Below are 14,383 nucleotides of genomic sequence, written 5' to 3' on the forward strand. Positions count from 1 at the left end.
GCTGTTTTTACATAAAAATGCGTGGCATGGAACCAATTCTTCCTGCTGCCAGGATCTCCGTTTTAAAAAAAAAACAATACTAGTTTTGGTTGCTTTTCTTCTCCCCCCCCCCACAGCTTTTGGTGCCTCGGAATCACACCAGCCCAGTGCATGTGAGGAAGGTGGAGACTGGCTCAGCTGTCAAAGGGCCAGGGCTTCAACGAAACTGCGCAGCACGGCACGGGAGTGCGGATTAACTACTGTGTGGGATGTGTCCCCGACTCGTGGTGCGTTACGCTGTGTTAATCACCCGCATCTGTCTTCCGAGGGGGCGCTAGGAGGCACGAACCTCTCCGCACTTTTTCCTGGACGGTGCCGCGGCTGCCCTGGCGAGCGGCAGCCGAGGAGCAAGTTAATGAGGGTTTGGGGCCGTGCTGGACTGCGGGCTTCCCAATCCCTCAGCTGAGGAGAACTTTTCAAGCCTTCTTGCCGGGGACCCAGGCGCACGGCCATCAACCCGGTTTTGGGGAGGGGGGAAACCCCCACGCCCTTTCCTCTCCCCCCCATTCCCTCCCCCCGCAGCCGCTGAGCTCGCCGCCCACCCCGGAGCTGCAGCCCGGGCGGCACTCGCCCTCTAGCGGGGGCCAGGCGGCGGCGGTGCTGGTGGCTGGGCGTGACTTCAGCGCCGTCTTTAGCCCGCCTGCCGGGGGCACTGCGAGGCAGAGAGGGAGGCGAGCGGAGCGGAGCGCCGGGCGACAAGGCTGCAAGGGCTGGGGCTGCGCAACAGGGCGGAGAGCGGCGGGCTGGAGGAGGCGGGGACGGGACTCCCAGGCGCGGGCAGCGGCGGGACTGGGAGGCTGCGCTGCAACCTCTCTCTCCCCCCCCCCACTTCTCCCGAAACAGGAAAACAGCGCCCCAGAGCGAGCCCCTCCCCGCCGCCGCACCCCGCCCGGCTCCAGCCTGCCCACGGGAGCCGGCTGGGCGGGAGTGGGGCGCCTGCGAGCTCCCAGCTGCTTTGCCCCTCTCGGAGCCGCGGGGGGAGACATGGGGAAAGTTGGAACTTGCCTGCTGACTTTGGCTGGACTTTTGCTGGCAGCCGGAGCGGAGCCCTTCACAGGTAAGAGGAGCCTCCCCATCTCCCCCCCCCCCCGCCCCCAGTGTCCCGCTGCCTGGGTGGCTGCGGTGGGGAGCTGGTTTGCCTGCGGGGAGTGAGCCCGGGAGCGGTTGTGGACGCGAGCCGAGCCAAGGGAGAGGGAGGAGGGGAGCTCAACGACGACCGGTCCCGTTAGACCAGCGAGGGGAAGGTGTTGAGTTGTTTGGAGTCAAGTGGGACCCCTGGCGCACTGCATCTAGAGGCGGCGGGGGTGTGTGTGTTATATTATTGTATTACTGGGGGGGAATCTTCTTTTCCTTGGAGTCTTTCCAAGTTTCCTGCCGCCCGGAGTTACTTGGAGGGGGCGGGGGGGGGCGTGAGGGGAATGTAAACGGGCCGTGTCTCTTCCTGGGCGCATCCTGGCCGGGCATGAGTGCTACGAGGTGCCAGGCAAGGGTGCAGCACGCGGCGCTTAGCGGAATGCTGGCAGCCAGCTGGGCTGGGGCCGGGCCGGGCCGGGAGGCGGGCAGGGCTTGCTTGCGGAGTGGGTTGGAGTTACAATGGGCAGCCGAGCAGTCGCTGAAAATGCGGGAGAAAGAGAACTTTGGGTTTCCACCAGACAGGGCTGAGAGCCGCCCCCTACCTCCAGAAAACAACGGACAGAGGGGCAACAGCAGCGTCCCAGCCCTTCCCCCTCCCCGATCGCTCTTCCTCCTCCTCTCCATCAGTTTGTCCCGTCAGCAAAGCTGAAGCTTCATTATTAACTCTAAAAATTCGCACTGCGTTTAAGTGCGAGCGTGCAGTGACAGCGGGTGATCAGTTTAAAAAGCAGGGGACGGCCCCTTTTAAAAGCACAGAAGAGTCTTCAGCCTATAGTGAAAACCCTAGGAAAGGGGGGAAACAGTGCGTGTCCTAGACATGCCAGGTTTTTACATCCATGGTGCAGCTCCAGAAAAGAATTCCTATTGATGCATGTCCTTTTTTGTTTTTAATTGCAATTTTAGGTTTGCCCTTCAACATCTTCATTGCTCTGTGTTTTTTCCTTCCCCATCCATAACAAAATCTGTCATATATTTAAAAATGTGTATTAAAGAAACCTATAATTCTGGGTGGAAAGTTGGGTTGTGAAACAGTTTTGTACGTTTATTTAGCAGGCATGAGTAACATCAGATCTTTTTTTATCTTGAAATTAGTGCATCTAAGACATCTGGTCTTCACTTCTTGCTAAATGTGCTTTCTGGTGGGGAGTAGTACTCTCTGCTTGTCTTATTTCTGAGGTTGCTGGGTGGTTTGTATTTTGTACCTTACATGTTGCTTGTATGCAGCCCATAGTACAGCCAAGTTTTGTGCTTAAAGGATTTTTTAAAAAATAAACTTATTCTGGTTCAGTGGTACGTTTCCGGGACACTGTATATTCAGGCTGTTTTTTCTCTTTCTTTTGAACATGTGCTGATAAGCCAGAGGGTTCGTCAGTGTGGGGGAAAAGTTCCAGAGGATTGCATTAAGATGATATCTCTTCCAGTAATCTTGTTAGGATGAGGCTATCCTCAGCAGTGAGTTATAGAACTGAACTCATGTATATTAGTGCTATAACTCATTAATGTTCGAAATCTAGTGTTCGGACTTGATAAAATCATAGAAGTATAGGGCTGGAAGTGACTTAAAGAGGTCATCAAGTCCAGCTCCATGCGCTGAGGCAAGACCAAGTAAATATTGACAAGAAGTCTCACTTTATTAATATAAAGCCATAATGCGCTCCCTACCTCCATGATCTTATCACAGTTTGTTTAAAGTTAAACTAGGGCAACTATCCTTTTGTTGAATTTTTAATTTAGTTGCATGCAAGGATGGGTTAATACTTGCATTAGGGTAAAAATTTAAGTGCTGTTCATCTTGCTTCAGTACAATCCTGCTTTAGTATTATTGTTGTAGCTCTTGGTTATAGTATTAGTTTACATTACCACATGCTGAGAAAAAGAGCGTGATTTGGAACACAAGCAGTTCAGAAATGTCTTAATGTTGCTTTAATGTCCTATGTATATAGTTAGTTCAGCTGTATAATTATATAACACTCTCTCTGAACTGGCTGGGTTTTGGAGTGTTGAATGAAACATTTTTTAAAAGTTTAATGGGCCAATGGATATAACTGAGCACAGAATTTGGCCTACTCTGTATGGTTATTTTCGTTTATATGTAAAGGTAATGCATAAATTACCATGCACTTGCTAAGAACAAAATTGATGCATTTTTCCATTCTGATACTGCACCATAAAAAGTGACTGGGGGTTATTTTTGCTCTTTGTATGCCCTGGGAAAAAATGGTTGCTGTTGCTTTTGTTAAAAGCTTGGTGCATCAGTCCCATTGACGCTACATTACAGTACAGTTTGTCTATGAGTTTTGTAGTTGCCTATCTCCTGCCACAAAAGTGAACTATGTGGTCATGCTATTTAAAAAAGCAAAGAAACCATCTTTTAAGCAAAGAATAGCAATTGTCTGAAAAAGTAATCTTTGCAAGTTATACTTTTATCTTTATTTTTGCACTGACTTATTTGTACAGAAGTTTGTTCTAATGTCGTCTTCAGGTGTTCATCTTCTTATCTGGGAACTAATCACCAGGAAAAAGCAGATCTTTTTGTTGTTTAAAGTCTTGACACTTTCAAGTAATCTTTTGATATTAGCTTAAAAGTTAATAAAAATGGGGTTTTCTGTGGAGGTCTTAATTGATGAATCTGAAATTCTAGGTTCATCAATTCAAGATGACAGTGATCTTAAGAACTAAAACTCAGGAAACAATAATGAAGATTTCTGATTAAAAAGAAAACACTGGTTATTTGGAGTAGTTGAAAACAAACCTAGGATTGTTAGGCAAAAGCATGATGTAAATGGTGTATTAGTCCTTACAGTAGTCTTTTTTGAGAAGCACTTTAATTTTTAAAATAATTACTTCCCTTAATAATTTAACAGGTTTTTCTTCTTCATTTTAGTTTGACTGTGTATTTAATGGCCGTTTATGAAGACTGATTTCTAAAATTATAAAAGTTTGTAAACGCTAAGAGGTGGTTATATGAAATCCTAATTTGAATTCATAGTATTTCTTCTTTCATCTCTTTGGTAGATTACTCAGACTAGAAAACACAAGCTATTTCTGAAAATGATATAGGTCAAACAAAAATATGATGCAAGCTGAAGAGTTACAAGTGGTGATGTAAGCCTAAATGTCACCTTTTATATAAAATGAAAGGTCTAGACACGATGAGCTCTGTCAAATATAAAAATGCTTAATTCAAATTGAAGGTAGAGAGACGTGTAATAGAATTAAAAATCGATGCATTTTTATAAAAGCATCACATTTCTGATAAAACTAAAATACACGCATCCTTCTAAAATTGGTGCCTTTTGCTTCTAATGCAAGCTTGTCCTAGAGAGGCCTATTATTAGATTGTACAGTTCTGTTGTTGTTGTAGAAACTGACTGTAAAGTTGTATGTCAACTAACTTTTTACCTGTAATTGTTTTTTCACCTCTATCTGATGAGTCCAACTGCAATTTAAAACAACAACAACAAAAAGTCTGGCTGAAAGGTATGTGTAAGGTCGGGGTAACTTATATGGTGCCAGTACTAACTATGGTTATGAGGAAAATAACTTGAAATAAAGTGCCTTACAAAAATTGGAAATTGTTGCCTTTTATATCGTATTTTCAGTTCTTTGGGCAGGGACTATGTAAATAGGAATCTCAAATTTTTCACAATAAAATCTGCAACAATATACAGTAATCAGCACTTATAAGGGAACAGTTGGTTCACTGGGCTTTAAACTTCGTACGGATAGTACTGTTTGGTCACTGAAAAGAAGGAAGATATGCTCAGACCCATAGATGCTGTCGTAGCTGAAATTAAAATTCTGGTACAGTGAAATATGTAGATGTTGTTGATAGAACATGAACCTGATTTAAGATTTTTTGTTTTTGTAAATTAGGCCAGGCCTACACTTGGAAGGCTTTACTAGTATGCTATACCTGCACAGCACTTCTGCTTTGGATGCAACTTATACTGGCAAAATTGCACTTCTGCCAGTATAACTAATTCCAGTCCTGTGCCCGCTTGCCCCTCTTCCCATTCCTTATAGGGGAAATAAGCTATACCAGCAAAAGTGTTGTTCTACCGGTGTAACCGTGTCTATGCTAAGGGTTTCTGCTAGCTCAGCTACGTCATTCAAAGATTGCATCTCACCACATGCACCCTGGCCGACACAGCTATGCCTGCAAAGGTTTGTAGCGTAGACCAGGCCTCAGTAAACCAAACCAAAGCCATTGCACTCTAGGGTCCTGCTGCTGCTAACATTAACTCAGGAGTCACATGTGTAATCTCATTGATTTCAATGTGGCTACTCATGTGAGTAAAGTTGCAAAGAATGTAAGAATTTGGAGGATCAGGCCCCAAGTGCATAATTATTTTAAAAAAATTGAAATCATAAACAAGTGATCTTGAGTGAAATAAACATAAATATATCTCTAGCTTCCCTGTAAACTGAAACAATGCTTGTGATGTTTCATATTAAATAATTATTTAGGTATTAAGCTTTAATATTTTACGTGAAAGAGGTATTTCTAGAAAAAGAAAGTGTTCGTATTTTTCTAACTGTTATTGCCATTCTTTCCTTGTGTGCATATCATAAGTTAGTAATAAAACCATAGCAGGCTAACTTTTGTGTTACTTATTAAAAATTAAAGCTTTTCTGTTAAGTCATTGATTAAGATGGTGGTATTAGTATGGTAATATAATGGGAGAAAGTATACCCTACAGGATATTACAAGGAGGTTATGACATTGAAAAATTCCTATAATGTCTCTTTGGTCTCACAATTGAATAATCAGAATCCATGGGAACAAAACTTACAGTTTCTTGAAACAACCCAGCAGGATATAATATTTTTGAAAATAGTATTTTTAATGCTCATGGAAGCTGCTAGATTGACAGCAGTAGGGACTGAATCCTCCGTGTAGCCACAGAATATGTGCAGGATGAATTGAGTAAACTTCTTCACACCCCTTCCTAGTCAGGGTCAAATTACATTATTGGGATGTATTGAAGGTAGTTCATTTTCCATGCGTATTCATTATCAGCAGGGATAATGGATAAGTGTGCCAACCAGTTGTGATGCGTGTACCTGCCCTGCTCACTAGAAATTGGACTGAGACAATCAGCTCACTTCACATAAATCATTGACCACACATCTGAAGATAACTGGTTTGAATTTGATTTGGCAACCTGGAGAGGTAGTCTCCATGGACCTGATCTAAAGCCTATTGAAGTCAATGGGATCAGGACCCATACACTAGTCCTCTAGATCACTTGTAATTTTATATTAATGAATCATTTGAGAGTTTTTTTTTTTTAATTTAGGGGCTATTGCTATTGTCAAAATACTTATTTGATGTTTTAACAATCTTGCCTTGGGTAATGACAGACATCTAGAACTATGAGACTTCCAACATGTGACATTAGCACTAAACAGTTTAAAAGATATAGCTTTTGAAAATTCTATTCATGGTAAGCTATTTGTGTATTGTTATAATAAAATTAAACCTTGATTTATTTTTTTTTCTTTTTCAGTTCACTGGTAGTATAACCTTACCAATGCATACGTTAAGGTCAAAATCTTTGACAAGTTTGGTATTCCTTTTTAAAAATAATTTATGTTAATAATAATAATTCTACTGTTTTACTTCTCCCACCCCATTATTTTCAGTTTCCCCCCCTCCCGTTTCTGATTTCACCATGCAAAATTACTGGGGTTTTCAGTTGTAGTGTTTTGCCTGCTGTGATCTGTTGCTGATCACTAGGTGTAGCTGCATCTCTAAATCCACTTTTTCCAAGCAAAGAAAGATAAAGGATTGTAAACTGGGTTTTCTGAACAAGCTCGAAGTGTAGAATACAGTGTCTTTGTAACCATACAAAATTCTGATTTGACAGAAGTTTGCTAGCACAGGTTTGAGTTTATACATGTTAACTGTTGGTTTAATTTTGCAAAAAGGCAGCTTTCTTGGAGTATGCTCTAGTGATATTCAGCATTTGACTCGACAGAACACAGAGAATGGGGAATGAATGTGCCTGTGTAATAAATGCAGTGCCTATAATCAGCTTACAAAAAAGTTCTATTATTTGCTAGTGGCTTAAATGTAGTAGCAGTAACTGACAAGAATATCTTACATGTATGCCAGGGAAGTATTGTAAGGTTACATTTTATGCCTCCTGATTGATTCATAAATCCTTCTTCAATAAAAGTTTAAGTATTTGCTCAAAATTAATCTTTTTTTTTTTTTAAAAGGTTGAGGTCCTGACCATTGAATTCTAAATTGATTTTTTTGGAATGGCTGTGGGGTGAATAGTGAGTGTTGTATGGGGTTTTAGTCATGTGAGTTCCATTAAGTTTACTAAGAATCACATGGGTAAATCCCTGCCTGCACTGTGCTACAAAAAATGTAGAGAGAAATATATATATTTTTTTCTCATGTCTATGTCAAGGATTTTTTGCTGAAATTTCTAAGGCTAATAGTAGAGCAAATCCAAAAGAATATTTAAGAACTTTATGGAATTTGAATATCTGTTAGCTGCAGGGAATGGGAATAGTGTCTATCACTCTGCAGTGATGCCAATTAAGGAGTGATGGTAAGGATCAGAGTCCTGTCCTGGTTTACTGATACAAAAGAATGGTCATGTGAAAGGGGTGTTCTACAGACAGTAGAATTAGAGTTATGAGGTGTGTGTGTGTGTGTGTGGGGAATGTGAGATTTCCAGAGCTTTGTGAAGGAATTGGTGAGATCCACTGAGGATGAGGGGGAGGGGAGGTGAGGTGAGGGAAGGGAGAGTATAAAAGATCTCAAATATAAAAATATTATACAACAGCTAGGAAACATGCCTTGAAATGTTTCAGAGTAACAGCCGTGTTAGTCTGTATTCGCAAAAAGAAAAGGAGGACTTGTGGCACCTTAGCAACTAACCAATTTATCTGAGCATAAGCTTTCGTGAGCTACAGCTCACTTCATCGGATGCATACTGTGGAAAGTGTAGAAGATCTTTTTATACACACACAACATGAAAAAATACCTCCCCCCCCACCCCACTCTCCTGCTGGTAATAGCTTATCTAAAGTGATCACTCTCCTTACAATGTTTATGATAATCAGGTTGGGCCATTTCCAGTACAAATCCAGGGTTTAACAAGAACATCTGGGGGGGGGGGGTAGGAAAAAACAAGGGGAAATAGGTTACCTTGCATAATGACTTAGCCACTCCACCAGCAGGAGAGTGGGGTGGGGGGGAGGTATTTTTTCATGCTTTGTGTGTATAAAAAGATCTTCTACACTTTCCACAGTATGCATCCGATGAAGTGAGCTGTAGCTCACGAAAGCTTAAGCTCAAATAAATTGGTTAGTCTCTAAGGTGCCACAAGTACTCCTTTTCTTTATGCCTTGAAATGCTTTTTATTATACTTTTTACATATTTTTATTTTCCTAATTTTGTACAGACCTTGTCTTTTTCATAGTATATAAAATAGTCTTGAGGATTAGTCAGAACTTCATTTTGTGACAGCTTTACATAGTAGTAGTTGGTTGTTTTTTGCATGTGTCGTGTGATGATGTTAATCATTAATGTGTAGAAAGCCATGAAAACAACGTCCTCCTTAAGAGCCTTATTTTCTGCACACGTTTGGACTCTGTTTCTGAACTTGGGTGTCCTAATATGCAGCACCACAAGCTGTAGCTACATGAAGAGATTTTTTTCTGCTGTATGCAGCTATTCTTCTTATAACTGTCCTTTATGACATTCTTGTGTAAGGCAATAGCATGACATAGATATTACTTAGTTGAAAGCAAAAATACATAATTACTTGTTTCATCACCCTAGCCATATTTCAGTGTAATTTCTCCTACCAATTGCTTTATCTCTTAATGTACTCATATATGAAAAATAATAACCATATGTATTATAGATCAGCAGTTTGTACCATATTTATTAAGAGGGAGACTTCCTATGGGACTTGTGCTTCTAAAGTCCTTAGATGCTTTGGAAAATGTCCCTAATTTACTAATTTATATAATTATTTGGCTTTATTTAAAAAAAATGGAGAGACTGGATTTGACTTTAAAGACCTTTTTGAAACTTTGGGCTGTAACTATACTTACATAGATTCCTTATTTATAATAACCGTTTGCAGTCATGCTGATTTTAGGGTAAAATTCTGCTCTTGAAATAAAAATAGGAAAATGTCTGAGAGAGTTTCATCATACTTATGCACCCCAAGAGAATAATGGAATTCTGCCCTGTGATTTTTGTCGTGGATCTGTTCTTGTGGATCAGCCTGTGGTAAATAATGAAGAGGACAGGTCACTGACTCAGAGCAATCCAGATCGTTTGGTAAACTGGGTACAAGCAAACAGTATACGTTTTAATATGGCTAAATGTTACGGACAAAGAATGTAGGGGATGGGGGATTTTATTCTGGGAAGCAGTGACTCTGAAAAAGTCTGGTTGTGCTGGATAATCATCTGACCATGAGTTCCCAGTGTGATGCTGTGGCCAAAAGATGTTAACCTGGGATGCATAAACAGGGGAATCTTGACTGGAGTAGAGGATATTTTATCCTATATTTGGCACTGGTGCGATCATTACTGGAATTGCCAGTTCTGATATCCACAATTCAAGAAGGGTATTTATAAATTGGAGAGGGTTCAGAGAAGAGCCACGAGAATGATTAATGGATAAGAAAACATGCCTCACAGTGAGAGACTAAAGGAGCTCAATCTAAATAGCTTAACAAAGAGAATGTTAATGGGTGACCTTGATTACAGTCTGTAAGTATCTACATGGGGAACAGATATTTAATAATGAGCACTTCAGTCCAGCAGAGAAAGGTAAAACATGATCCAGTGGATCTGGAAGTTGAAGCTAGACAAATTAAGACTGCACAAAAGGTGTGAATTTTTAATGATTAGTAATTAACCATTTACCAAGGATGTTCTAGGAATTATTTTGGGGGAAGTTATATGGCCTGTGCTATACAGGAGGTGAGACTAGATAATCGCAATGGTTCCTTCTGTCCTTAGAATCTAATTGGCTTTGACTGAATAAGTAATTTCCATTTCTAATACATATATTTCTATACTTTATAGATCATTGTAATCCATACCCTGGTTGAGAGACTCAGATCTTCTAGAAACTGTGCCTGGTTCACGTTTTCCCTTAAGGCAAGCTTTTGCATTTCCCTTGATATAGCTGAAAGCATTTTGGTTTTTTTTGAATTTCTTTTGGTGGTGGTTTTACTTGTTTAAGTCGTCCAGCTAAACATCTAAGTGAGCTGATCCTTATAAATTACTTTACGGTGGTTGGTATTTGTTTGTGATCACAAAATAAACCCACAGTCACCAATTTCAGATGATTGTATGAATACATCTTCAAGTTTTGCTGTAAACTATTGTCTTAAGATCAAACCCAGGCTGTTTTTCAGGATTTATCATATGGGAAAAAAGATATCCAATACTGGAGAAAGGCAGAATGCTGGGTGATGATGATTTAAATGCAGAAGTTGATACGATCTCCTCAAGATACATATTGTCGTCCATCTGCATTAGGACTCCCTCTGATGTCAGTGGGAGTTCGGTACGTGGGCTAAGGGTAGCATGCTACTCTCAGATGCGTGGCTGCTTCCAATTTTAATGAAGTGCAGTTCAGAGCTGACCGCATAATTTGGTGGCAAACTTAAAAGTATAGAATATTACAGAAAGGGGCCTATCAACCTTTGTATCTGGATGCAATGCTTCATTCCAGATACAGATTTCAAATTACCCATTTCCTGCTAAGTGCTCTGACACATTAAAAATAAAATAAATTTTAAAAGGCCAGAAGCACAGCACTCCCCAGCAACTCTACAGTCTGTTTATAGAGTGCTAGCAAAATCGAGAAAAAATATTTGTACAAGGTTATTTCTTTCACTTTGGACTTGCAGAGTGTTTGTGTACATACAGGTATAATTTAAATTTTGATTACCTTGCTGTTACCATCAAATTAAGCACTAAAATGCAGTATCTAAAAGATTTTTACTACAGTTTTAGGAAGTTTGAAGTGCTACATGATGATAAATTATATAATCCCTCTTGTTTTATAGTTTAAGATATGATGTGAAATCCTGGCTCAATTAAAGGCAATGGGAGTTTGGCTATTTGCTTCAGTGGGGCCAGGATTTCTCACAGAGTTCTTAACTAATCCTAGACATTTTGTACTTACATATGGGGAAATAGAAGAAGGACAGACTGAGGGTATGTCTGTACTACCCGCTGGATCGGCTGGCAGCGATCGATCCAGCGGGGGTCGATTTTATCATGTCTAGTCTAGACGCGATAAATCAAACCCCGAGCGCTCGCCCATTGACTCCAGTATTCCACCAGAGTGCGAGGCACAGGCGGAGTTGACAGGGGAGCGTTAGCCATTGACTCACTGCAGTGAAGACACCACGGTGAGTAGATCTAAGTACGTAGCTGAAGTTGTATAACTTGGATTGATTCCCTCCCTTCCCCCCGCCCCAGTGTAGACCAGGCCTGACTCAGACATATGTAGGAATTAAAATATTCAGTAGATAACCTCTAACATTTGAGAATTACTCTTGTTCTTTTTTCCTTTTACCTACCTACCCTTTTCTGAAATCTACTGAAAAAAAACTAAAGGGCTTTCTGCTGCCCCATTTGAACTGCATTTTCCCTTTGACTTCTCCTTCAGCAGTGGTTACTAAAACACAAGCCAGCCCTTCATTACAGAAGATGGATTTAATGGTGTCTTCTAAGGATAACTGTAAGGCAAGGATAGTCAATTTATTTATTTTTGTCAAGGTTCAAATTTCTTCGTCAAGGTCCAGACTCCAGAGAAAATAATAATAATAATTAATAATTAATTAATTAATAATACAAACATAACAATGATAACAATATGTAAATAGATTTCAGGGTCCATTCAAAAGTATCTGGTGGTCCGGATTTGGCCTGCAGTCCTCCTATTGACTACCTCTGCTGTAAGGAGTTCTCCTGTTGATGCCCTATTTTATGTATCTCAAGAATATCCTCTTTGTGGCATGCATTCTTTTCAGCACTGTCCCAGAAGACCCAACACAAGGTTGCTTGCACTTTTAAAACTGTTGGTTAGGGAGGTGCCTGCTAGTGGTTAACAAGCAAGTCATCCCCTGATGTCTTTTTAAAATAACAAACAAAAAACCCTACAATGAATGAGCAAGTACTTATTTAAAAACGAAAAGTTGAAAACGAGAAGTTTAGGGCCATAAAATGTATACTACTACTGTACTCTGTTTATGGTGACCGTATAGGACGTGGATTGAGGACGGCATACAAGGCCCCTGAGAGGTTTCATTTGTTTTTACTTTCAATATTGTCATTGAGAGTGGCATACATACACCTAGGGCAATAAGGGCTTTATGTAGATTAGTCTGACTTTTTCAGTTTTGGATTTTGAAGACGTTAGTCTCTGCTTTGATTTACCCTATGGTGTTTAAGAAAAGGTAAGTCCTCTAAAACAAATATACTGTACATTCAAACATCCTGAGGTCTAGAAAGCCGTGGAGGATTAGCCACTGGGCTAATGGGGCCCCGGCCTCGGCCAGTTGGGGGGCCCCTGGAAAAATGGGTGCCCCTGCACCCTGGCCTGCTCTGCCTGCCCTCCTGCTAGGGAGTGGGGTCAGGGCGCAAGGGCTTCCCCCACTATGCCTGCCCGGTGCTCCTGTCGGGGAACAGGGGAAGCCCCTGCATCCCAACCCCACTCCCTGGCAGGAGTGCAAGGCCGTGGAGATGGGGCAAACCCATGCACCCTGACCCCATTTCCCTGGCAGGAGCGCTGGCGGAGTGGGTGGGGAGGGGCCCCCACTTGCTCTGGACCAGGGCCCCAGAAACCCCTAATCCGCCTCTGTCTAGAAGCCCAGGACTAATAGAAGCGTGATCTGGGTGAGTAAGATATTGGCTTTCCTGCCTGCTAGGCAAGGACAATAGGGGAGACTAGGGCAGGCTGTCTTGGGCTGTCTTGCCCATCAGGCACAGCAATATTTAGTGGGCCATTCAGAGAGAAGAGTGGCTGATGGGGCTGAGAAGGAGCAGAGCAGAGAATTGAACTCTCAGGTATAGGAGAATAAAGGGCTGAGCAGAGCAACAGAAATTAGCTGCCAGTCAGAAGAACGAACAGGAGGCAGAAGGTCTGGGCAGAGCAATAAAATTGAAATGCCAGTCAGAGGAGAGGGAGATATCATATGCACATGTAAAGGGGGACAATAGGAGCAGGGCAAATGTGCTGTTGAGTATTCCTGAGGGAGCCTCAATTTCAGTGTGTTTTTTGTTAAATGTTCATTAATCAGAAGTCTTTGGTGACTGGGGGAGGGGAAAGATTGAGGCTGGGCTTTCAGCTAGTCAAGTAGCTATCCTTGCCAGAAAGTTAAGCAAAAGTTTAATTTGCTATCAAAGCTAGAGTAAGTAGTAAAATAAACTATCTGATTTCCTGCTGGTGCTAAACAACTGGATTGATTTTTAGGAGGGAGGTGTCCTCTTTCTAACACTTTATTACAGCCTTGCAGCTGAAGACATAGTTGCTGATGTTTGTGCAAAAAAAGATTACTTTTAACATCAATCCTCAATTTGTCCACTAATTATCATACATGTTGTTACACACAGACTGTTTTAAATACATGTGTATAAAATGCGCTGTTGGATGATTTTAAAAATATTAAAAGTATTGAACGATGTTTGGAACATATCAATTTAACTAAACAAATATGGACTTGAATCAATGAAGGATATTACTGAAGTCCTGCAAAGGAAGCATCAAGGGCATGACAAAGGACAATATGTGGGAAACTTAAACATAAATGCATTTTCCACAATTAATGACAAATTAAACGTTTTATGTAATTTTCAGTAATGTATAGGAAACATGAAAAGCTTTCTGGTGTGGGCAGGCCTTTTGTAAGTGTATAGTACAATACCTTTAAAATTGATCCTTTACATGTATGTGAACTCTCTGCTGCTAGTGTGGCAGCAGAAAATTTCTTTGTCCATCTGAATCTCTTATGACTAGGTTGCTCTGTGAAATGAAACATCTGGAGAACTTAGTGTACACTCTTGTTTAAAACTGTTTACACAGTCACAAAATATGATTTCAGCTTTAGAGATTTTTTTTTTTAAAATACTCTGCAATTTACAGAACACAGTTTGCCTTAATGGAGTCTGATTCAAGATTAACACCTATGAAGTGAAATCCTCTACA

General features: G+C 41.2%; 1 protein-coding gene across 11 annotated transcripts in view; it reads left to right on the forward strand.

Moving 5' to 3' along the window:
• Positions 1–790: 790 nt before the first annotated feature.
• PTPRM (protein tyrosine phosphatase receptor type M) overlaps positions 791–14,383 on the forward strand; it is a 720,827-nt gene continuing 707,234 nt past the window's right edge. For 5 of the 11 annotated variants that reach the window (XM_074944607.1, XM_074944608.1, XM_074944612.1 and 2 more), the window contains exon 1: positions 791–1,096. In XM_074944607.1, the coding sequence (XP_074800708.1) occupies positions 1,024–1,096 (73 nt within the window). In that variant the 5' untranslated portion in view covers positions 791–1,023. The remainder of the gene's footprint in view (positions 1,097–14,383) is intronic. The other 6 variants (XM_074944609.1, XM_074944610.1, XM_074944614.1 and 3 more) reach the window with 2 other exon arrangements.

This window comes from Natator depressus, chromosome 2 (assembly GCF_965152275.1).
Source record: "Natator depressus isolate rNatDep1 chromosome 2, rNatDep2.hap1, whole genome shotgun sequence".
Classification (NCBI taxonomy): Eukaryota; Metazoa; Chordata; order Testudines; family Cheloniidae; genus Natator; species Natator depressus.